The 18,715-nt window shown below is 41.2% G+C and overlaps 1 protein-coding gene and 1 long non-coding RNA gene across 2 annotated transcripts in view; one reads left to right on the forward strand and one right to left on the reverse strand.

Moving 5' to 3' along the window:
• LOC306973998 overlaps nt 1–18,715 on the forward strand; it is an 818,053-nt gene that overhangs the window by 11,456 nt on the left and 787,882 nt on the right. The gene's annotated exons all lie outside the window — the stretch shown is intronic.
• On the reverse strand, nt 10,531–13,541 carry LOC306973547 (uncharacterized protein). Its single transcript, XM_079570469.1, has 2 exons — nt 13,247–13,541; nt 10,531–10,831 (listed from the first exon to the last, which is right to left on the reverse strand). The coding sequence occupies exons 1-2, from the start codon at nt 13,419–13,421 to the stop codon at nt 10,557–10,559; spliced, it is 450 nt and encodes a 149-aa protein (XP_079426595.1). The 5' UTR covers nt 13,422–13,541; the 3' UTR covers nt 10,531–10,556.

An 18,715-nucleotide genomic window follows, 5' to 3' on the forward strand; every position in this document is an offset into this window, starting at 1 on the left:
CTGGTCAAGGCAACCAGGTTTTCAGCAAACACGGCGAGTTTCTTTTACTTTGCAGACAAGAGTTATCATTTCACTATTAAATTGGAATAAAAATGATCGGTGGTTCGTTTAATTGGATCGTTGGGAACATTTTTTTGATCCATCTGACGTTTTTCTTACTATCAGTGTTAGATATGGATAACACGTCAACTATCTGCCTGCATTATGTTTTAATAAATTGTTTATAATATGTTGTCTACATTACAATAAATAAATACGTGTGGGAACGTGAAGCTCCACCAATCAAAAGCCTCGTAGTAGATCATGGGACTCCCGAGCATCCTGGGTAATGTAGTTCTAGGACGAAGGCTCGCAGTTAAACTGTATTTTTTGGTAAACTAGATGGATCTCATACATGCTTTTTTCACCTGCATCTGACTTTGCGGTCGCTTTATCACCACAGAGCTGGATTCAGCCCGAGCTGACGTAGTTACGGAGTTAAAGACTTTATTCCAAATCAATAGGGTCTCAAAGCAAGGGGGATTTTACTTCCGGACCGGAGAGGAGGCGGGACTGTGGAGCTCTAGAGATACAGATGGCATCTGAAGGGGGCGTGGCTTCGCCAAGGGGGGAAATGCAATATTTTGGGAAACACTGTTTTTCACTCTTTTAGTCGTTTTCTGGTGGAATATAAACTTATTTATCACATACAAATAAAGTCATGTCTAAATCGGGTCCATATTCACAGCGAAAAAACGGCAGTCATACCAAGCGCTAGCTAGCATTAGCAGTAGCACAATGCTAACATGTAGCATCATGATAGCATTCTCCGTTATTTATGTATTTAAGAGATGGTACTTTATTGATCTCACAGATGGAGAAATTGCATTCGATGAGAGAGCATCCGGCAGCAGCACCCATTCAGTGCGCACCACTCTTTTTTTTTTTTCTTTGGTGAAAGATCGTTGTGTCGCGGTCACAGGAGGAGCACTGGTTGATGGGAAATCCGTAGACGATGACCACGGCGGTGGAGCTCTTGCGCTTGGCCACGATGTTCTTGGCCACACAGGTGTAGTTGGCCGTGTGGGACAGACGCGCCTGCTTGATGATCAGGTTGTGGTCCACGGTGATGTAGAAGTTCCTGTCCGGTCGATGATCTCGTTGTCCTTCAGCCACTCCACCCGCATGACCTTGGAGGATGGAGAAACTGTAGCTGCCCTCTGTCTCCTCTGATCATCTGAAACGGTGCACCACCTCCTGGGCTTGTCCCCGTCTCAGAGCGTGGTGTCCTGCACTGGTCAGCTCCACCTCGTCCTTCCTCTTCCTCCTGCACAGCTCCCTCCACAGTCTATCACCATCTCCTCGTTGGTCCCTTTTGTTGTTTCCTGTAGCTCCTCTTGTGACGCCTCCTCCGTGCTGCAGGTGTGGGGCTCTTGGTGCCTCTTCACTGTTCAGTGTCTCAGAAGAAGATGTTTGTAGATCTCAAATGGGTTTAGCTGATAAGCTAGCAGTTTGTTTACCTTCAAAAAGCTGCCTTCTTCAGGACCATTTTGGACTCTCAAAGTAATTTATGGGCTGTTGAACCACTTTGCTCCTCTCCATGTCTTTGTATCTTTATTTAGTAGAAACTATATTCATAATTCAGCATTTGTTAAAGTAGTTTTTGAATAATTAGAGAAAGTTTAGATTTTTCTCCAAAAAGTTTTCCCCCTTAACTGTTTTCAAACATGACAATATATGGGCGAGTCCAGAGACGCCGTCTGTATCTATACTGGGGGTGACAGACAGCTCAGTCTCCATGCACCTAAAGTCATCAGTCTCCATCTCCAGTTTGAAATATTTACATCAGAAACATTCTCCAAGATGTGTGTGGTGTTTTTTGTCACATGGCTCACAAATAACGATTGAGTTCATCAATAAGAATCAGGCCAACCTGTGAAGGTGGAGCAGATTGCACTGGTTGACCTGTCATGGAGGTAATTGACTGATTCATGTATAATCATCATGTTGTCGTAGTGGACCTGGTGCTGCATTGAAACGACTCGAGGCATTGTTTGAATCTGAGGCGTATCTGAGTGAGAACGCCGCAGCTTTGCCACAGCTTATCTCTTATCGTTTCCCGGGAACACACTTTACTCTTCACACGCTCTGCTAATGTCGACCGCGGCTCACCTTCACAGGGCCCACTTTTACTCACTCAAATATTTGAAGAAGTTGTTTGGTTTCTTGGTGGATTAAAACGTAGCCTCGGTGAGTGTAATGTTAGAAGTTACTTTTGTATTGTTCACTGGTGTTTCCTTATCCAAGGTATTGTGCTCAAATACTTCAATTACTTTATTCATCTGTATTTAGAAGAAAAAAGAATTGGTAAATCTTGATCATACTGACATATTGTTTGTTGAGTAAAAAGTTATGATGCAGATTATAATAGAAAAATCCAGAACAACAATGACAAGTGTTGGTGTTTCCATTGCTGCTCCAAACGATGGACTGACTTTAGTTAAAGCTGATTAAAGTCAAATCAAGGAAAGAAAGAGGAAAGTTACCTCTGCTCTTCCTCTGGTCATGTCCCGGTCAGTTTGGAGCCGTGTCTTGTCCAAATAAAAGAACAGCTCAGATTCTGGGGAAGGCAGGGGGTCACTGATGGACGGTCACAGCATCACGTTCAAAACATCTGCATTGGAGGAAACTTTCATTTCAAACTTTCATAGCACCAAATGAAAATAAAAATAGCACCAAGGTTTTGAAGGAGACGCTCAAACAATACTGCTAACTTTTAGGCCTCATTGTTAGTTTTAAATATCGATGTGATCCGTGCTTAATTTGATTCCTCATTTGGGGGAACGCATTCCCTCAATTTTCAGTTTTTCAGGGTAAAAGATCCAGGAAATATTGAGAAGAATCCGATGATCTGATATAATGGGGTTTAATGAGAGGGTTCCGGCAAATGTTTTGGCCCGTTCCCTGAATCCATCACATTAGTAAGTAAGTGCTTTATAGAGCTCCACAGTCCCGCCTCCTCTCCGGTCCGGAAGTATAATTCCCCATCCTTTGAGACCGTATTGATTTAGAATAAAGTCTTTAACTCCGTAACTACGTCAGCTTGGGCTGGATCCAGCTCTGTGGTTATAAAGCGACCGCAAAGTCAGACGCAGGTGAAAAAAGCACGTATGAGATCCATCTAGTTTACCAAAAAATACAGTTTAACTGCGAGCCTTCGTCCTAGAACTACATTACCCAGGATGCTCGGGAGTCCCATGATCTACTACGAGGCTTTTGATTGGTGGAGCTTCACGTTCCCACACGTGTTTATTTATTGTAATGTAGAAAACATATTATAAACAGTGTATTCAAACATAATGCAGGCAGATAAGAAAGTAAGAAAAACATCAGATGGATCAAATAAATGTTCCGATCCAATTAAACGAACCACCGATCACTTTTATTCCAATTAGCAGGATTCAGATTGTTTAATAGTGAAATAATATAGAACTTTTGTCTGCAAAGTAAAATAAACTGGCCGTGTTTGCTGAAAACCTGGTTGCCTTGACCAGCGGGCGCGATGTCGCAATGGTTCTTGGGATACGGAGTTTCTATAGTCAGGAAGTGAATGATGTCACAGCCTTGTACCTTTGCCTTTTCTTCAACATTATGTCTTCTTTTTGGATTGAAATGAAGCATTTTATAGTCACGAATTGCTTCATAGCTGATTAGCTTTTGTGTTGACGTTAAACTCTTAATATTAGAATTTTTGGAAAATCGACGGTCATGTAGACGGGGATTTTTTGCTTCCGGACCGGAGCAACAAAACCGCAAGGGGCGGGACTGCGGAGCTCTATTGTGCCCTCTGTCTCCTCTGAAATGGTGCCCCGCCTCCTGGGTTTGGCCCTGTTTCAGAGCGTGGTGTCCTGCACTGTTCAGCTCCTCCTCCTCCTTCCTCTTCATCCTGCGCAGCTCCCTCCGCTCCACAACAGTCTTTCACCATCTCCTCGTTTGTCCCTTTTTTGTTTCCTGTAGCTCCTTTTGTGGCTCCTCCTCTGCCCTGTAGGGGGGGCTCTTGGTGCCTCTTCAGTGTCTAAGCGGATATGCTAGCACTTGGTTTTTCTTCAAAAATCTGCTTCTTCGTGACCATTTTGGACTCTCAAATTAAACAAATCCACCAAAACTCCACAAAAACACAGTAAAGACGTAGAAAAGTATCCAGAAGAACAACGTAGAGCAGAAACCACAACATTTCGGCTGCACCAGGAGAGAGGGAGGTCACTTCCTGTTTACAAATTAAGCACTGGATGTGATGCCAAAATCCACTTTTTTACATAAACTGTCCCTGTTTGTGAAGCAAAAGGTCAGGTGTCTGTTCAGGTAAAGTGGGACAGTTCATTGAAAGGCTCCTGTGACTCATTACAGGGATGTTCAGACTCTTCTGGATCAGAGACGACACAGCCTCTAAAGAAAGATTGAATCACCTTTTTCATTTTAATTTCACATGTAAGGTATTTTCACACTAATACCAGTGAGTCGATAACTCATGTATTTTTTGCTAGAATCATTTGTGAGGTGTTTTTTGGTCGTTTTATTCAACTCAGGGCCTCCCTTTGACTTTGTATGGACTTTTGTGACATTGTCTCAGAAAAATGATGTTTGTTTAGCAACATACAGGCCAGACTGAATTCAACACTCTTTACCTGAACATGTTTGGAAAAGTGGGACAGTGACACAAAATGACTTTGTTTTTATATATTCACACATCTCACTAAACCCTGAGGAGGTGGAAACTTTCTGAAAGTTTCTGCCCTCTGAGTAAGCTATTTTAATTCCTTTCATCATCCTTAACACTTGTATAAAATGCTGCTGTAAATGTATTGTAGTAAATGTTTTATTTTGGATGTTCCACCACATCTACTGACCAATAAACAGTATTGTTTTATCGACAGAAGGTCTCGATCAAAACTGATGAATGACTGTTTGAGCTAAAACCCTTAATCGTCCCACTTTACCTGAATTCATCCTTATTGAGGAAACAGTGAGAGGTCAATGCAATAAAACATTCAACTGGAACCTTATTTCCAGCTCTGTCTCACACATAAGGCACACACTCATAGGCACAGTTCCAAACAGCTGATTGACCAAAAGTCACATGACTTAAAACTGTTTTGTTAAGCGATGATGTCGTCTCTCTACTTCACTATAATGTGATTTAGCAGATTTTGACCTGCTGTAGAGCCGCCTACAAGGCTCTTTCTAAACATCACACATTCTTACATTCACACTGGACTTTCATTACATTATTTTTCTGACATTAATTATCAAGTTTCTTTTTCCGCACACAATGAACTATGTTATTTTATTTATTTATTTATTTCTGGAGAAATGGTGAGCTATATGATTCTAATTGAGTGTAAAATAGTTTGGGGCTTTTATCTGTTGTTTCAGCAGGAGATTCAGATACAGTTGCTGGTTTTGTTGTGTTTATCTCTGGAACTCTAAATAAGTTCCTTATTACTATTATTAATTATTAATTATCCTTATTGTGCTGGGCCCCGGGCAGCACAGAGCGGGACAAGAACAGACTGAACAAGCTGGTCAGGAGGGCCAGCTCCATCCTGGGCTGCCCCCTGGACTCTGTGGAGGAGGTGAGGGACAGGAGGGTGTTAGCCAAGCTCACCTCCATCATGGACAACACCTCCCACCCACTGCACGGGACTGTAGAAGAGCTGAGCAGCTCTCTCAGTGGCAGACTGAGACACCCTCAGTGCAGGACGGAGCGCTACTGCAAAGCCTTCATCCCCACTGCTGTCAGACTGTACAATAAGACTGTGAAGCAAAGGCGGTATTGTGGTCATACCGCCTTTGCTCTGCCCAATCCCGTCAGACCTTGGAAGCTCAGCAGGGAAGGGCCTGGTCGGTACTTGGATGGGAGACCGTCTGGGAACACCAGGAAGCCTAGCGAATGTAGTGAGTGAGTGAGTGGTTGGTGGTGGTCGGAGGGGCCGATGGCGCAGACTGGTTGCCTCGCTTCTGTCAGTCTACCCCACGGCAGCTGTGGCTACAATAGTAGCTTACCACCACCGAGTATGGAGTGAACGAATAGTGCAATGTAAAGCATCTTTGAGTGTCCAGAAAAGCGCTATATAAAACCAATGCATTATTATTATTATTTGTAAAGTAACATGTGCAATAATCTCTGTATCAGCTGCACTTTATTAAAGTTAAAATTATTTTCTTGAACGCCGACTGTAACAAGTGAATTTCTCCTTTGTGAAATCAATAAAGGATTATCTTATCTTATCTTATCTTACTGTGTGTGATGTCACACTGAACAAACGTATTGAGGTGGAGGGCAGGTAAGACTCCCATGGTGTTACTATGGTAACTGTCAAAATGCAGATTTATGTCATTAGTTTATCGCTAATTTCTCTATATTTCTTGGGCCAATTCACATAAAACAAAAACTGTCACAAAGTTTAAAGTCGTCTCTTCCAGCTCATATGAACTATCTAATTATTTCCTCATAAAGGCGTCAAAAAGTGGTGACAATATTCAAAAACACACGTGTAATGTTGGTCAGTAGCTGGGACCTTATCGCTGTGAAGTAAATGTGAGAACGACTCGACTCTGCTCAAATACATTATTGTCAAAAGACTACATGAAACACGTCACCAAACAGAACGGAGGTCAAAGTTCATCCCATTGTATTGTTTTTACCATTGTCACAGACTCGTGTTTCTATTTCAGGCTCGGTCAATAATTAACATTAATCATGAAACGCTCTTATCAGTCTTTCACTGTTGGACATTCGGGCTGGTTCTGTTTGACTTGGACTTTATGGAAACATTATGGGCCATATTTTATCGCGGTGACGAATCAAAAGAAAAACTGTAAAAAACGCAAGATGGTAGTTACGGGGGGCGTGGCCTCGTGAAGCCTCGTCAATGTTTTATCTGATGCCGGGAAAAGGGTTCGGTCCAGAACAAATGTTAATGATAAATTCAGATGAGACGCTTCACACGCACGTCTGTGTGTGTGTGTGTGTGTGTGTGGGGGGGGGGGGGGGCGGGGGGGGGTTAGTGGTTTGTGATTTAGTAACTGTACAAATGGATATCAAGTATTCAAACCTTTAATCCTGTGATCCTGTGTTTCCCGGTTCACCTGCGCCGTCTCTTTCCCCAGTCCTGAGAATGAAAACTATATATTTTTGTAAACCTTATGTATAAACCAGGGGTCACGACCTTTCTTTAGCCGAGGGCGACTTCAAGAGCGGTGAGTTGTTCGAGAGCTACCAGTTAAAAACAAATCCTGAAGACTTAAACGTAACTGTTTACTTATAGGATATTTACCCCATATATTAATAGCTTTAATTTAAACTCACAAGAACAGAAATTATTGTATTTTTTAGAATCAGATTCAAAAAAAATTAAAGGGGGGGTATTATGCAAAATCGACTTTTTCAAGCTTTACATCATGTTATTCTGCCATTCCCTCATTAAAAACATGCCTGAAGTGTTGCCTTGGCACATTCACGTATTTTTGAGTAATCTGTAAAAACTCTGATGGCGGCCATTTTAGGGATAGGTTTGCCTGAGTCCTCCTAGGAACGCCCCCACCTCCTGGAGACGCCTCCGAGCTTTCGTCACCAGCCGAGTGACCAACCACTGCTCCTCAGCAGAACCCCCTCCCCACTGATGCCACAGACAGCGTGTGGAGGGGGCGTGTCGGAAAGGGTCAGAGGTTCTTAAAGAGACAGAGGCCTATTTCAAGACATTCACTACAGCCATTTTGAAAGAGCAATTTTATACAAGGCAGTTATTCTAATTTACTGCATTTACAGACCAACAGAAGGTTTCGTCATCATTGTAGTGTGATATAGACTGGTGCCATGTGATTGAAAAAAGCATAAAACCCCCTCTTTAAGTGTTTTACACCTTAGAAAAAGTCTCAAGGGCTACTTGGCACGCCCCAAAGAGCACCACGTTGGTGACCCCTGGTATAAACAATGAGAAAAACATTGTTTCCATTTGCCCTTGTCATTTGCTAAAATTGTGCAATTACACCATTTTTCCAAGAATGTAAATGGGGACTCTGGTCGTTGCTACGGTAACGCCATGAAACACATCAATCAAACTTTATTAATAAAGTGCTTTTCATACCGAAAGGTATCACAAAGTGCTTAACAGATTACAACATTTAAAACAATACACCTGGCACAACCTCCCATATATATATTTTATATATTAGGATTAAATTAATAGATTAGTCAGTTAAAAGCTAAGCTAAAAAGGTGGGTCTTGAGCTGCTCTTAAAAACATGAACGTTCTCTGCAGCCCTGAGCTCCTCCTCAGGTCTGAGCTCCTCCTCAGGCCTGAGCTCCTCCTCAGGTGGTTCCAGAGGCGAGGGCTGTAATATTGGAAAGACGCCTCACCATAAGTCTTTTTGTTGACTTTAGGAATAACTAGGAGACCCCTGCTGGAGGAGCGAAGGGGCCGTGAAGGTTCGTAAGGTAAAAGCATTTCTGAAAGATAAGAAGGACCAAGACCATGAAGACATTTAAAAAACATTAAAAGAACTTTAAAATCGATCCTGAAACTGCATTGGGAGCCAATGCAGCGATTCTAAAACCGGTGTAATGTGGTCCCGCCTCCTGGTCTTCGTCAGGACACGAGCTGCTGAAGTTTGTAAAAGTTGTAAACCTGAGATCCTCTTTTTGGGAAGACCAGAAAGCAGGGCATTACAGTAGTCGATACGACTGGTGATAAAAGCATGCATGAGCGTCTCCGTGTTGGCCCGAGAGAGAATGGGGCGACTCTGGCTATGTTCTTTAGATAGTAAAAACCTATCTTTGTGATATTCTTAATGTGTGGAATAAAAGTCAGCTCAGAGTCAAAGATCACGCCCAGGTTCTTCACCTGTGAGGAAGGATTAAAGGACAGTGACTGTAGTTTGGGTAAAAGTCTCTCTCTCTGGGCCTTTTTTTTGTTTTTTGTTTAACATATCAGAGCAAACATTGTCCATTTGCTCTAGTTTTGATACTGTCCACAACAATCCGGTGTAATTACATAGTGACCCAGACTATTGTAAAGGCTGTATTTTTGTGATACTGAATGACTGGAACCTAAATACTCCAACAGCACAACCTGCAGTAGTTTTATAAGGTTATAAACCCGACATGTTTCTGGTATCAGCGTATTTCAGACCAATGCAAAAACAAAGCGATTGTGCAAACAGACCATAATGAAGTTGAAGTGATACATGAGCAGCTTCTGAAAACTTTTGAGCCATAAATTGTCACGGAAATCAGCTCAGTTTTGATACAAGCCTAGATAACAAGGCTGTAGATTTGTATTATTAAGAACAGAGAATTCCAAGAGCACGAACAGAGTGAGGTTTGAAGTTTTAAAATGAATCAGTGAAACAAAAGCTTGATGTGGTTAACCCCTTAACTCCCACCTGAACAGAGCACATTTTCTCCAGTTCGGCTTTACCCCAGTCCAAAAGCTTCTGGAAAAAAAAGCTGTGAAAATAGAGAAAAAAAAAGACAAAAATGTGACAAAATGTGTCAAAAAAATAGCTAAAATATGACAAAAAATGACGAAAATGTAACAAAAAAATAATAAAAATGTGATAAAAAATTAATAATTTCTTTTTTTAAAAATGTAACAAAAAATGTGACAAAAAAATTAGCAAAAATATGACAAAAAATGGACAAAAAATGACGAAAATGTAACAAAAAAATGCTAAAAATGTGATAAAAAATTGATGAAAAAATGACAAAAAAGTGACAAAAAAATTAGCAAAAATATGACAAAAAATGACGAAAATGTAACAAAAAAATGATAAAAATGTGATAAAAAATGGACCAAAAAAATGACAAAAAAGTTGCAAAATACCGCTTTAATACCCAACAAAAAAATGCTGGAAAAAAAATCTGATGACGTGAGGAAAAAGATCCTCTCGGTTCAGGCGGGAGCTAAGAGGTTAATAAGACACTCACCGTTTGCAGAGGGACCGGCGTCTTCCTGACCTTGTGGACGCTCTGTACCTTTCACATCCTAAATGTTCCATAAAATTCAAATCCAAAGTAAACCGGGCCCGACACTCATGCAAATCCAATCACCGCATTTAGACGGACGGAGAAATGAGCACAGTGAGTGTTTCTCAGACTTTATTTTAACAAAACAGAACAAATACTGTAGAAAAGAACAACATTGTGCAAGGAAACAGAAATATTCATATCCAGAGAACTTTAACTTTTAACATACTCCTAAACTAACAGAAAACAATTACCTTAAACACTTTTTTTTATCAGGAGCTCGATGTGTTTGGATGACGAAAGCACAGAGGAAACAGATGTGGAGAAGAATGCAAAACAGAAAACAACTTTGAACTGTTAATGCCCTCTTTTACAAAACCAATGCTCCAGTTCTGGTCCTTGAGATGGAAAAACAAGTCACTGAAGCGGAAATCATCATCAATCTTTAACTTATTTTAGAGAAACAAAGCGTCTCCCATGAACAGGTGTGGAAAAGGCTTTGGTTAAACCTCACTGACCGCTGTAGAAAACGTTCTTCTCGCTCCTCGTGTTAGTTTTTGCTTCTCTTGGCCTGTCCCGCGTGTGTCTGAGGAGCTCTCCTTTTTGAGTTCTTTCTGCTCTGCTGTTCGTTGCTTTCCTCGTCCGTCGCCGAACTCGAGCCGGGGGTTTCATTGTCTGTTCCGGCAGCTTCTGGGCTGGTCTGGGTTCGCTCCGGTACGGGGTCGGGAGCCGGCTCCGGGTCTGGATCAGAATCGTCCGGAGGAGATTCTTCTTGGTCGTCGCTGGAGCCAGTTTCGTCTTCACTCAGGACCACCACCTGGACGTCTGCAGGACAGGGAGGACACATTGATATATATGAGGATGTACATTTACATTTTTTCCCCCCACAATAAAATACATGCAGCCGATTAATGAACTTAGTCTTTACTTTACAAACTTCAGCTCAAACAAATGCTTTGCTCCAGTTTCATTTTAACACACAAAACTAGGAGCCATTATTTAGCCTGATTATAAAAAAAAAAGATTATTAATGGGGCTAGATGCAAGTTAGCCGTATACAAAACATAATAGACTGTGCTTTTAACCTCTTGACTTCCACCTGAACGGATCCCATTTTCTCCAGTTTGGCTTTACCCTAATCAAAAAGCTTCTTGGGGAAAAAAGCACCACCAAATTAGCCACAAAAAATGAGAAGAAAACAAGGATGTAAACGCAACAAAAATGTGACAAAAATTCAATAAAAATGTGACAAAAATTCAACAAAAATGTGACAAAAATTCTACAAAAATGTGACAATAATTCTACAAAAATGTGACAAAAATTCAACAAAAAATGAGAAAAATTCTACAAAAATGTGACAAAAATTCAACAAAAAATGAGAAAAATGTGACAAAAATGTGACAAAAATTCAACAAAAATGTGACAAAAATTCAACAAAAAATGAGAAAAATTCTACAAAAATGTGACAAAAATTCAACAAAAAATGAGAAAAATTCTACAAAAATGTGACAAAAATTCTACAAAAATGTGACAAAAATTCAACAAAAAATGAGAAAAATTCTACAAAAATGTGACAAAAATTCAACAAAAAATGAGAAAAATTCTACAAAAATGTGACAAAAATTCAACAAAAAATTAGAAAAATTCAACAAAAATGTGACAATAATTCAACAAAAAATTAGAAAAATTCAACAAAAGAGTGACAAAAATTCAACAAAAATGTGACAAAAATTCTACAAAAATGTGACAAAAATTCAACAAAAATGTGACAAAAATTCAACAAAAGAGTGACAAAAATTCTACAAAAATGTGACAAAAATTCAACAAAAATGTGACAAAAATTCAACAAAAGAGTGACAATAATTCAACAATAATGGGACAAAAATTCAACAAAAATGGGACAAAAATTCAACAAAAATGTGACAAAAATTCAACAAAAATGTGACAAAAATTCAGCAAAAATTCAACAAAAATGTCACACACAAAAAAAAATACAAAAGGTGACACAACACAGCAACAATGCCAGGAAAAAGATCAGTTTTGTGGCTCTTAGCTTTCAAATGAGGTGTTACGCAGACCTATATAATAGCCAAAGAGGACAGAATGCATTTGGTTTAGGCGGGTGGTAAGAGGTTAATAGAAAAGAATCTTCACAAGCTCCTTTTCATTTCTCACAGGCTCATCTTGACTTATTGATTTACCAACGTTGGAAAGAGCGTAACGTTTTACTCAAGTACGAGTACAGAGTTCGGGAACGTGATGTCATATCGCTAAGCATTATGGGATTAGCTGCAATTGTAAACTAATGAGATTTCACAAGTTAAAATACTGGAGTTGTTGTTCACACAAAACACTTGGACACAACAGTGAGTTAAATCTATTTACCAGCACGTTTTACTCAAGTAGCAGTACTGTTACTTTTTACTGAACACAATATTCCTCAAGTTAGAAGTAAAAAAAAAAACTGAACTGCTCCGAGAAGTAACGTATAGGTATAAATTATATAGAGTCACCTGTATTTTGAAAGCTTAGGTGTATTGTTAACCATGGTAACACGCTGTAGCCCTACAATAATTAATATTAGCAGGTTGTTTTGTGTATAGAGTTCGGGAATGTGACGTCATATCGCTAAGCATTATGGGATTAGCAGCCATTGTAAACTAATGGAGATTTTAAAAAGGTAAAATACTAGAGTTATTGTTCACATTGAAAAACGTGGACACCACAGTGTGTGCTAATGTTAGTCAATGGAAATGTATGCTAACAGCTGCAAAGATGGCCGATCTCCATGGTAACTGTGGACTTTCCCGAACTCTATTGTAGCCTCTTTTGTTGGGCCCATTATCTCCAAATACACTGCCAATGTTTTCTATTGAGTTATACAGATGTGATATTTTATAATGATACTTATATTTTCAAAAGGGTTTAACCATATCATATACACTGAGAACTATCTGCCTTTGCTAATGCTCATCAATATTATCCCACAGAGGATCACTCATTAAAATGACATTGAAACACTATTTCTTTTGAATCTTCGCTACAGTCTTTCATCAAAACAAACACGTTTCAGACACGTTTCCCTTTAGCCTCGTTAGCTGCAGTTAGCATTAGCATAGCCACGTTAGCGCTCAGGACTTGTAGAGTAATTCTGCTACATTTTCTGCAAACTTCCAGAGTATTTACAGCGATATAACTTGATCTCAGAGCCACACGTCAGAGCTCCGGCCTCGCACGGACCTGGTTTGGCGGCGAACTGCAGCAGCTTCTGTTGGAGGCTGTTGTTTTCCTCTCGGAAGAAGCGCACCTCCTCCTCGTACTCCGCGATCTTCCCCTCCAGCATCCGCCCGATGTCGTCCGCAGCCGCGTTAATGCGCTGGTTCACCAACGACCGGAGCCTTTCCAGACGAGACATGGCCTTGGAGTCAGGAAAAAACTCACATTACACTGAGGAACGGAGGAGGGAAGAGCGGAGGGTTAGCGCGAGCGGCTAACTCAGGCTAACGCAGGGTAAATCCGAGCAGCTGCTGTTTGGGTCTCGCTCTGCGGTTTGGAGGTGGTCACGTGTCGCTCTGCCGCCACCTGCCGGCCACACAACACAGGTGCAACAGTAATGTGAGGAATATGAACAGCCTTTGTTTATCTATTACTTAACTATTTATTCACATCATTTACGTACTTAACCCCTTAACTCCCACCTGAACCGAGCACATTTTCTCCAGTTTGGCTTTACCCCAGTCCAAAAGCGTCTGGAAAAAAGCAGTGAAAATAGCAACAAAACTGAGACGAAAAAATTATGGAAATGTGACAAAAAAATGGCGAAAAATTGATGAAAAAGTGGCAAAAATGTCACAAGGAATTGACAAGAAATTGACGAAAAAATGACAAAAATGTGACAATAAAAATGACAAAAATGTGACCAAAAAATGACAAAAAATTGATAAAAAATTGACAAAAAATGACAAAAATGTGACAAAAAATGACAAAAAAATGATTTAAAAAATGACAAAAATATGACAAAAAATGACAAAAAAATTGATTTAAAAAATGTCGAAAAATTGACAAAAATAGGACAAAAAATGACCAAAAATGTGACAAAAAAATGACAAAAATGTGACCAAAAAATGACAAAAATTTGATAAAAAATGGACAAAAAAATGACAAAAATGTGACAAAAAATGACAAAAAATGATTTAAAAAATGACCAAAAAATGACAAAAAATGACCAAAAAATGTCAAAAATGTGACAAAAAAAATGACAAAAATGTGACCAAAAAATGACAAAAATTTGATAAAAAAATGACAAAAAAATGACAAAAATATGACAAAAAATGTCGAAAAAATGACAAAAAATGACAAAAAATGACCAAAAAATGACAAAAATGTGACAAAATGTGACTAAAATGTGATAAAAAAAAATTCAAAAAAAAGGACAAAAATGTAATTAAAATTTGAAAAAAAATGAGGCACCTTTAGGTAATGCTAAAGCGACAAAAATGTGACAAAACGCCATAAAAAAGCAACAAAAGAGCAACAGAAAAATGGCTTAAAAGTGATGAAAATGTGGCAAAAATGTGATGACAACGCCTTCAATACGAGGAAAAAAATCTATTTAGATGAGTTTTGAGGGTCTTAGCTTTCAAATGAGACTGGTTTACCAAGGATATTTCCATAGTGTTACAACAACTCAAAACTGCAGAAAATAGCATTAATAGAGTTTGATTAATTCGACATTTTCTGTGATAATTCATCTTGATCATGAAGACGCATGACTTCCTCTTTTTTGTACTTGATTTGAATAAATGTCTGGTTCTTCCACAAGATGGCGCCACATTTCCTACAGCCTGAGCACAAAGACATTCAAATGAGAAAGCTTTATGTTGATCTGCAGAGTGTTGGAATGTACAGTAGCATATAAAGAAGGATTGTTTGAAGAACGACCAGCAGGAGGCAGTGATGCGCCATAGTTATAATCATTACTTTTTATTTGATCTTTATTTAACCAGGATAAAAGTCATTGGGATTAAAAATGCCTTTTTCAGGAGTGTCCTGGCCAAGAACAATTTTAATGTAGTATGTGAGTGAGTGGCAGACTGGTCGCCTTGCCTCAGTCAGTCTACCCCAGGGCTGCTGTGGCTACAACAGTAGTTTACCACCACCAAGTATGGAGCAAATTAATAATGCAATGTAAAGCATCTTTGAGTGTCTAGAAAAAATAAAACCAATGCATTATTATTATTAAATAATTTTTCAGAGGGGATTTTGGATCTTGTTTAGTTTTTAAATAACCTGTTTATTAGTGGGGAAAAAAATGTAAAAATAAAATGAAATGAAAAAAAAATCCAAACATATTTTCAGTCTCATGCAGGCTGGATAATCTGTAGGAGCTACTTGCTAATTGTCGCAACAATGTTAGAAAAATGCATTTTCAGAATATGGCCTTTGAAATGATGATTTCCCAAAATGAAATGTTATTGTGAAGATTAGATGAAAGTTTATATGTTAAGAGACCAATTTGGCCCAAAACGTGAAAATGTAAAAATATGACTTTTGTCTGCTTGGGGTGATGGTGGTGCAGATGGTAAAGCGTCTCATGATTGGAAGGTCGGCTCCAGCAGCTGCACACATTGTGTCCTTGGGCCTCCAGTGTCTGCACACAGTGGTGTATGAATGAGAGCGTGAAAGCGTGAGTGGTTCCTTGCTGTAAAGCTCTTTGAGTGCCTAGAGGGGTAAAAGTGCTGTATAAGATGAGACCATTTACCTGCAGTGTCTCCATCTTCCATCAACTCCTCTGTGTTGAACGAGTATGAATCCATCCATCCATTTTATTCCGCTTTATCCGGGGCCGCTTTATCCAGCAGAGATGCCCAGACTTCCCGATCCACACACACCTCCTCCAGCTGTTCTGACCCCGAGGCGACACCAGGCCAGCTCGGAGACATAGTCCCACTAGCGTGCACTGGCTCTTCCACGAGGCCTTGTCCCAATAGGACATGTCTGGAACACCTCCCGCGGGAGGCGACCAGGAGGTATCCGGAACAGATGCCCGAGCCACCTCAGCTGCTCCTTTCCACGTGAAGGAGCAATGACTCTACTCCGAGCTCCTCCCGGGTAACTGAGCTCCTCACCCGATCTCGAAGGTGCGCCCAGCCACCCTGCGAAGGAAACTCATTTTGGCCGCTGCTATCTGTGATCTTGTCCTTTCGGTCATTACCCAAATCTCATGACCATAAGGTGGGAACGTATCGGTAAATCAAGAGCTTCGCCCCAGACTCAGCTCCCTCTTCACCACGACAGACTGATAATGCGAATCCATTAACTTCTTTAAAAAATAAAATGCATAACTCAAGTAGAAGTAAAAATGACAGTGTGATCAAAGTCGAAGTGGAGCTAAAAGATAGAAAGTAATTTCAATAAAGTAACGGTGTGACATCCGATTTATCACCTGCCAAAATGAATCTGTCCAAAAACATGATTTCAAATCCGTGTTCAACAGGAGAGAGTCGTGACTCGTGAGTGAGGCGACGTGATTGATGGATGTTAGATTACAGGACTTGTACGATGTGACAGATCTGTCCTAAACTGCTCTTATGGGAGGACAAAAAAAACGTCCAAAACCGAGTGACAAGATCCGATAAAACTCCCGTCGAGCATTTTTTGCAACAGTGAGAGACGGAGAGAGGGAGAAGTCACACGAGCGGTCACTGCGAGTTTAATCCTGGCTCAGAAGAACTGGGGCCTTATCTCGGCAGCGCTCCCCGGTGGAAACATGTGAAAGTGGAGGAGAAAGAGAGGTCCGGAGGGTGGAGGGTGATGAAGGGAGGAGAGGGAGACAAAGGCAGGTTTAGTCGGACACAGAGAGGAGCTCAGGACAAAGTCTCGCGGGGGAAAAAACACTCTTTTCCTGCTGCGTTTGCCGCAGTCGGCCCAGAGCTGGGATTTCTTACAGTTCTGTCTATAAAACACACATTTACTCAGGCAGCAAAAGCAAAAACAGTTGTCAAACCAATTGGGCCAAAGTTAAGGCCTTCAATGCACTTAAAATTGGATTAAAACTGAAATGAAATCAAAATGTCTCATTATGATATCGCTCCATACTTTTCCCATCCATGCTCTTTTGCTTTCTCCGAGGCAGCAGTCTGAGCAGAGATGCCCAGACTTCCCTCTCCACGCACACCTCCTCCAGCTGGGGACCCCGAGGCGGCACCAGGCCACAGAGGCATGTCCCTCCAGCGTGTCCTGGGTCTACCACGAGGCCTCCTCCCCATAAGACGTGCCTGGAACACCTCCTGAGGGAGGCGACCAGGAGGCATCCGGACCTACTACTCCTACTCACCTCAGCTGGCTCCGCTTGGCCTTAAGGAGCAGCAGCTCTACTTCGAGTTCTTCCCAAAGTGTAGGTCCTCGCCCTGTCTCTAAGGACAGCTCAGTGGTGCTTCACTGCTAGAAGGTCCCAGGTTGCCCGTGTGGAGTTTGCATGTTCTCCCCGTGTCTGGTGCTCCGATTTGCCCCACCACTACAAACATGGACAGGTTGAGTGAGAGTATGGTTGCGAGTTAAAGGGGCTAGATGCAAGTTGGCCATTTTATACTCACTACTGCCACCTCAGGTCATACGTGTAACTGCACCTTCTATATTAAGCTCATGCATGACACCAATTTGGACCCAATGTAGCAACGTTTTGAGTGACTGTGCAGGATTTTAGAGGCAGTTGTGGTGAACAGGTCTGGGCTCTTTCTACACATGTAGGGGGAGGAAAATACACACTTTTAACATTTTTAAACTCTGTATAGTCCCTTTAAATCAAGGTATACTTTATTAATCCCCATAGGCAAATTTGTTCTCTGCATCTGACCCATCTTCAATACCGCTGGGGCATAGGAGGAGCAGTGAGCGCTCAGGGACCATCTTCAGATGTGGAGCCAGGCTAATGGTGTGGGACACCCAGTATGTTCAATAACATGCACTGTCCTGACCAAATAAACAAAGAAGGGTGTGCCCAGCCACCCTCACCATCATTTCACCTGGTTGTATCTTCGTGCCCCTGGTAGGGTCTCCCATGACAAACAGGTCCTCGGTGACGGGTCAGACAAAGAGCGGTTCAGAAGCACCTCATGAGAGAACCAAGAGAGACACTTTCAGCCGAGAGCTCCACAGTCGGAAAACCCGGAGCAGGAAAGGACAAAGTGTTGTTGCTGGAACCAAGGCGGCACCTTTGAGAGATCCCCTTTCTCTCCGATTATCTCCTCCAGGCTGAATGGCGGCAGCAGGAGCATCCCGCCTCTTTAAGCCGGTGTGAAGGAGACTCTTTCTGCCCGCTCTCTCCCCTCGCTCTTCGCTCCCACAAAAGTTCCTCTCCTGCTCCTTTTCTTCGCCGCTGCGTAAATCGGCTTTGAGAAATTAATCCGTGCGTTACGGAGGGAGCGCGTAAACAAACGGGGGCTTCGATGCGGCGCACGGGAGAAGCTTCCAGAGGTAAAGCCCCGGAGGAGGGAAGGCAGTGAGTGGAATGGAGACGCTGAGATTTCCCAAAACGGCCGGACATTTTTGGATGATTTGAAACGGCATGAAAAATATCTCCATCGTTTCATCACTTACTTCACACGCCGTCACAGAACTGTTTCCACGTGTTACAATTAATGCACGTATTATTACGCACGACCGGGAATTCACTATGTTAAGAATTATTATGCAAATGATATTTTATTG

Source organism: Gobius niger, assembly GCF_951799975.1.
Source record: "Gobius niger genome assembly, chromosome: 14".
Taxonomy (NCBI): domain Eukaryota; kingdom Metazoa; phylum Chordata; class Actinopteri; order Gobiiformes; family Gobiidae; genus Gobius; species Gobius niger.

Coding starts and splice junctions, on each gene's coding strand:
- LOC306973547 (XM_079570469.1), bottom strand. CDS start 13,421: ATGTCTCGTCTGGAAAGGCTCCGGTCGTTGGTGAACCAGCGCATTAAC. Junction 10,832..13,246: donor GCAGTTCGCCGCCAAACCAG/GTCCGTGCGAGG, acceptor CCTGTCCTGCAG/ACGTCCAGGTGGTGGTCCTG.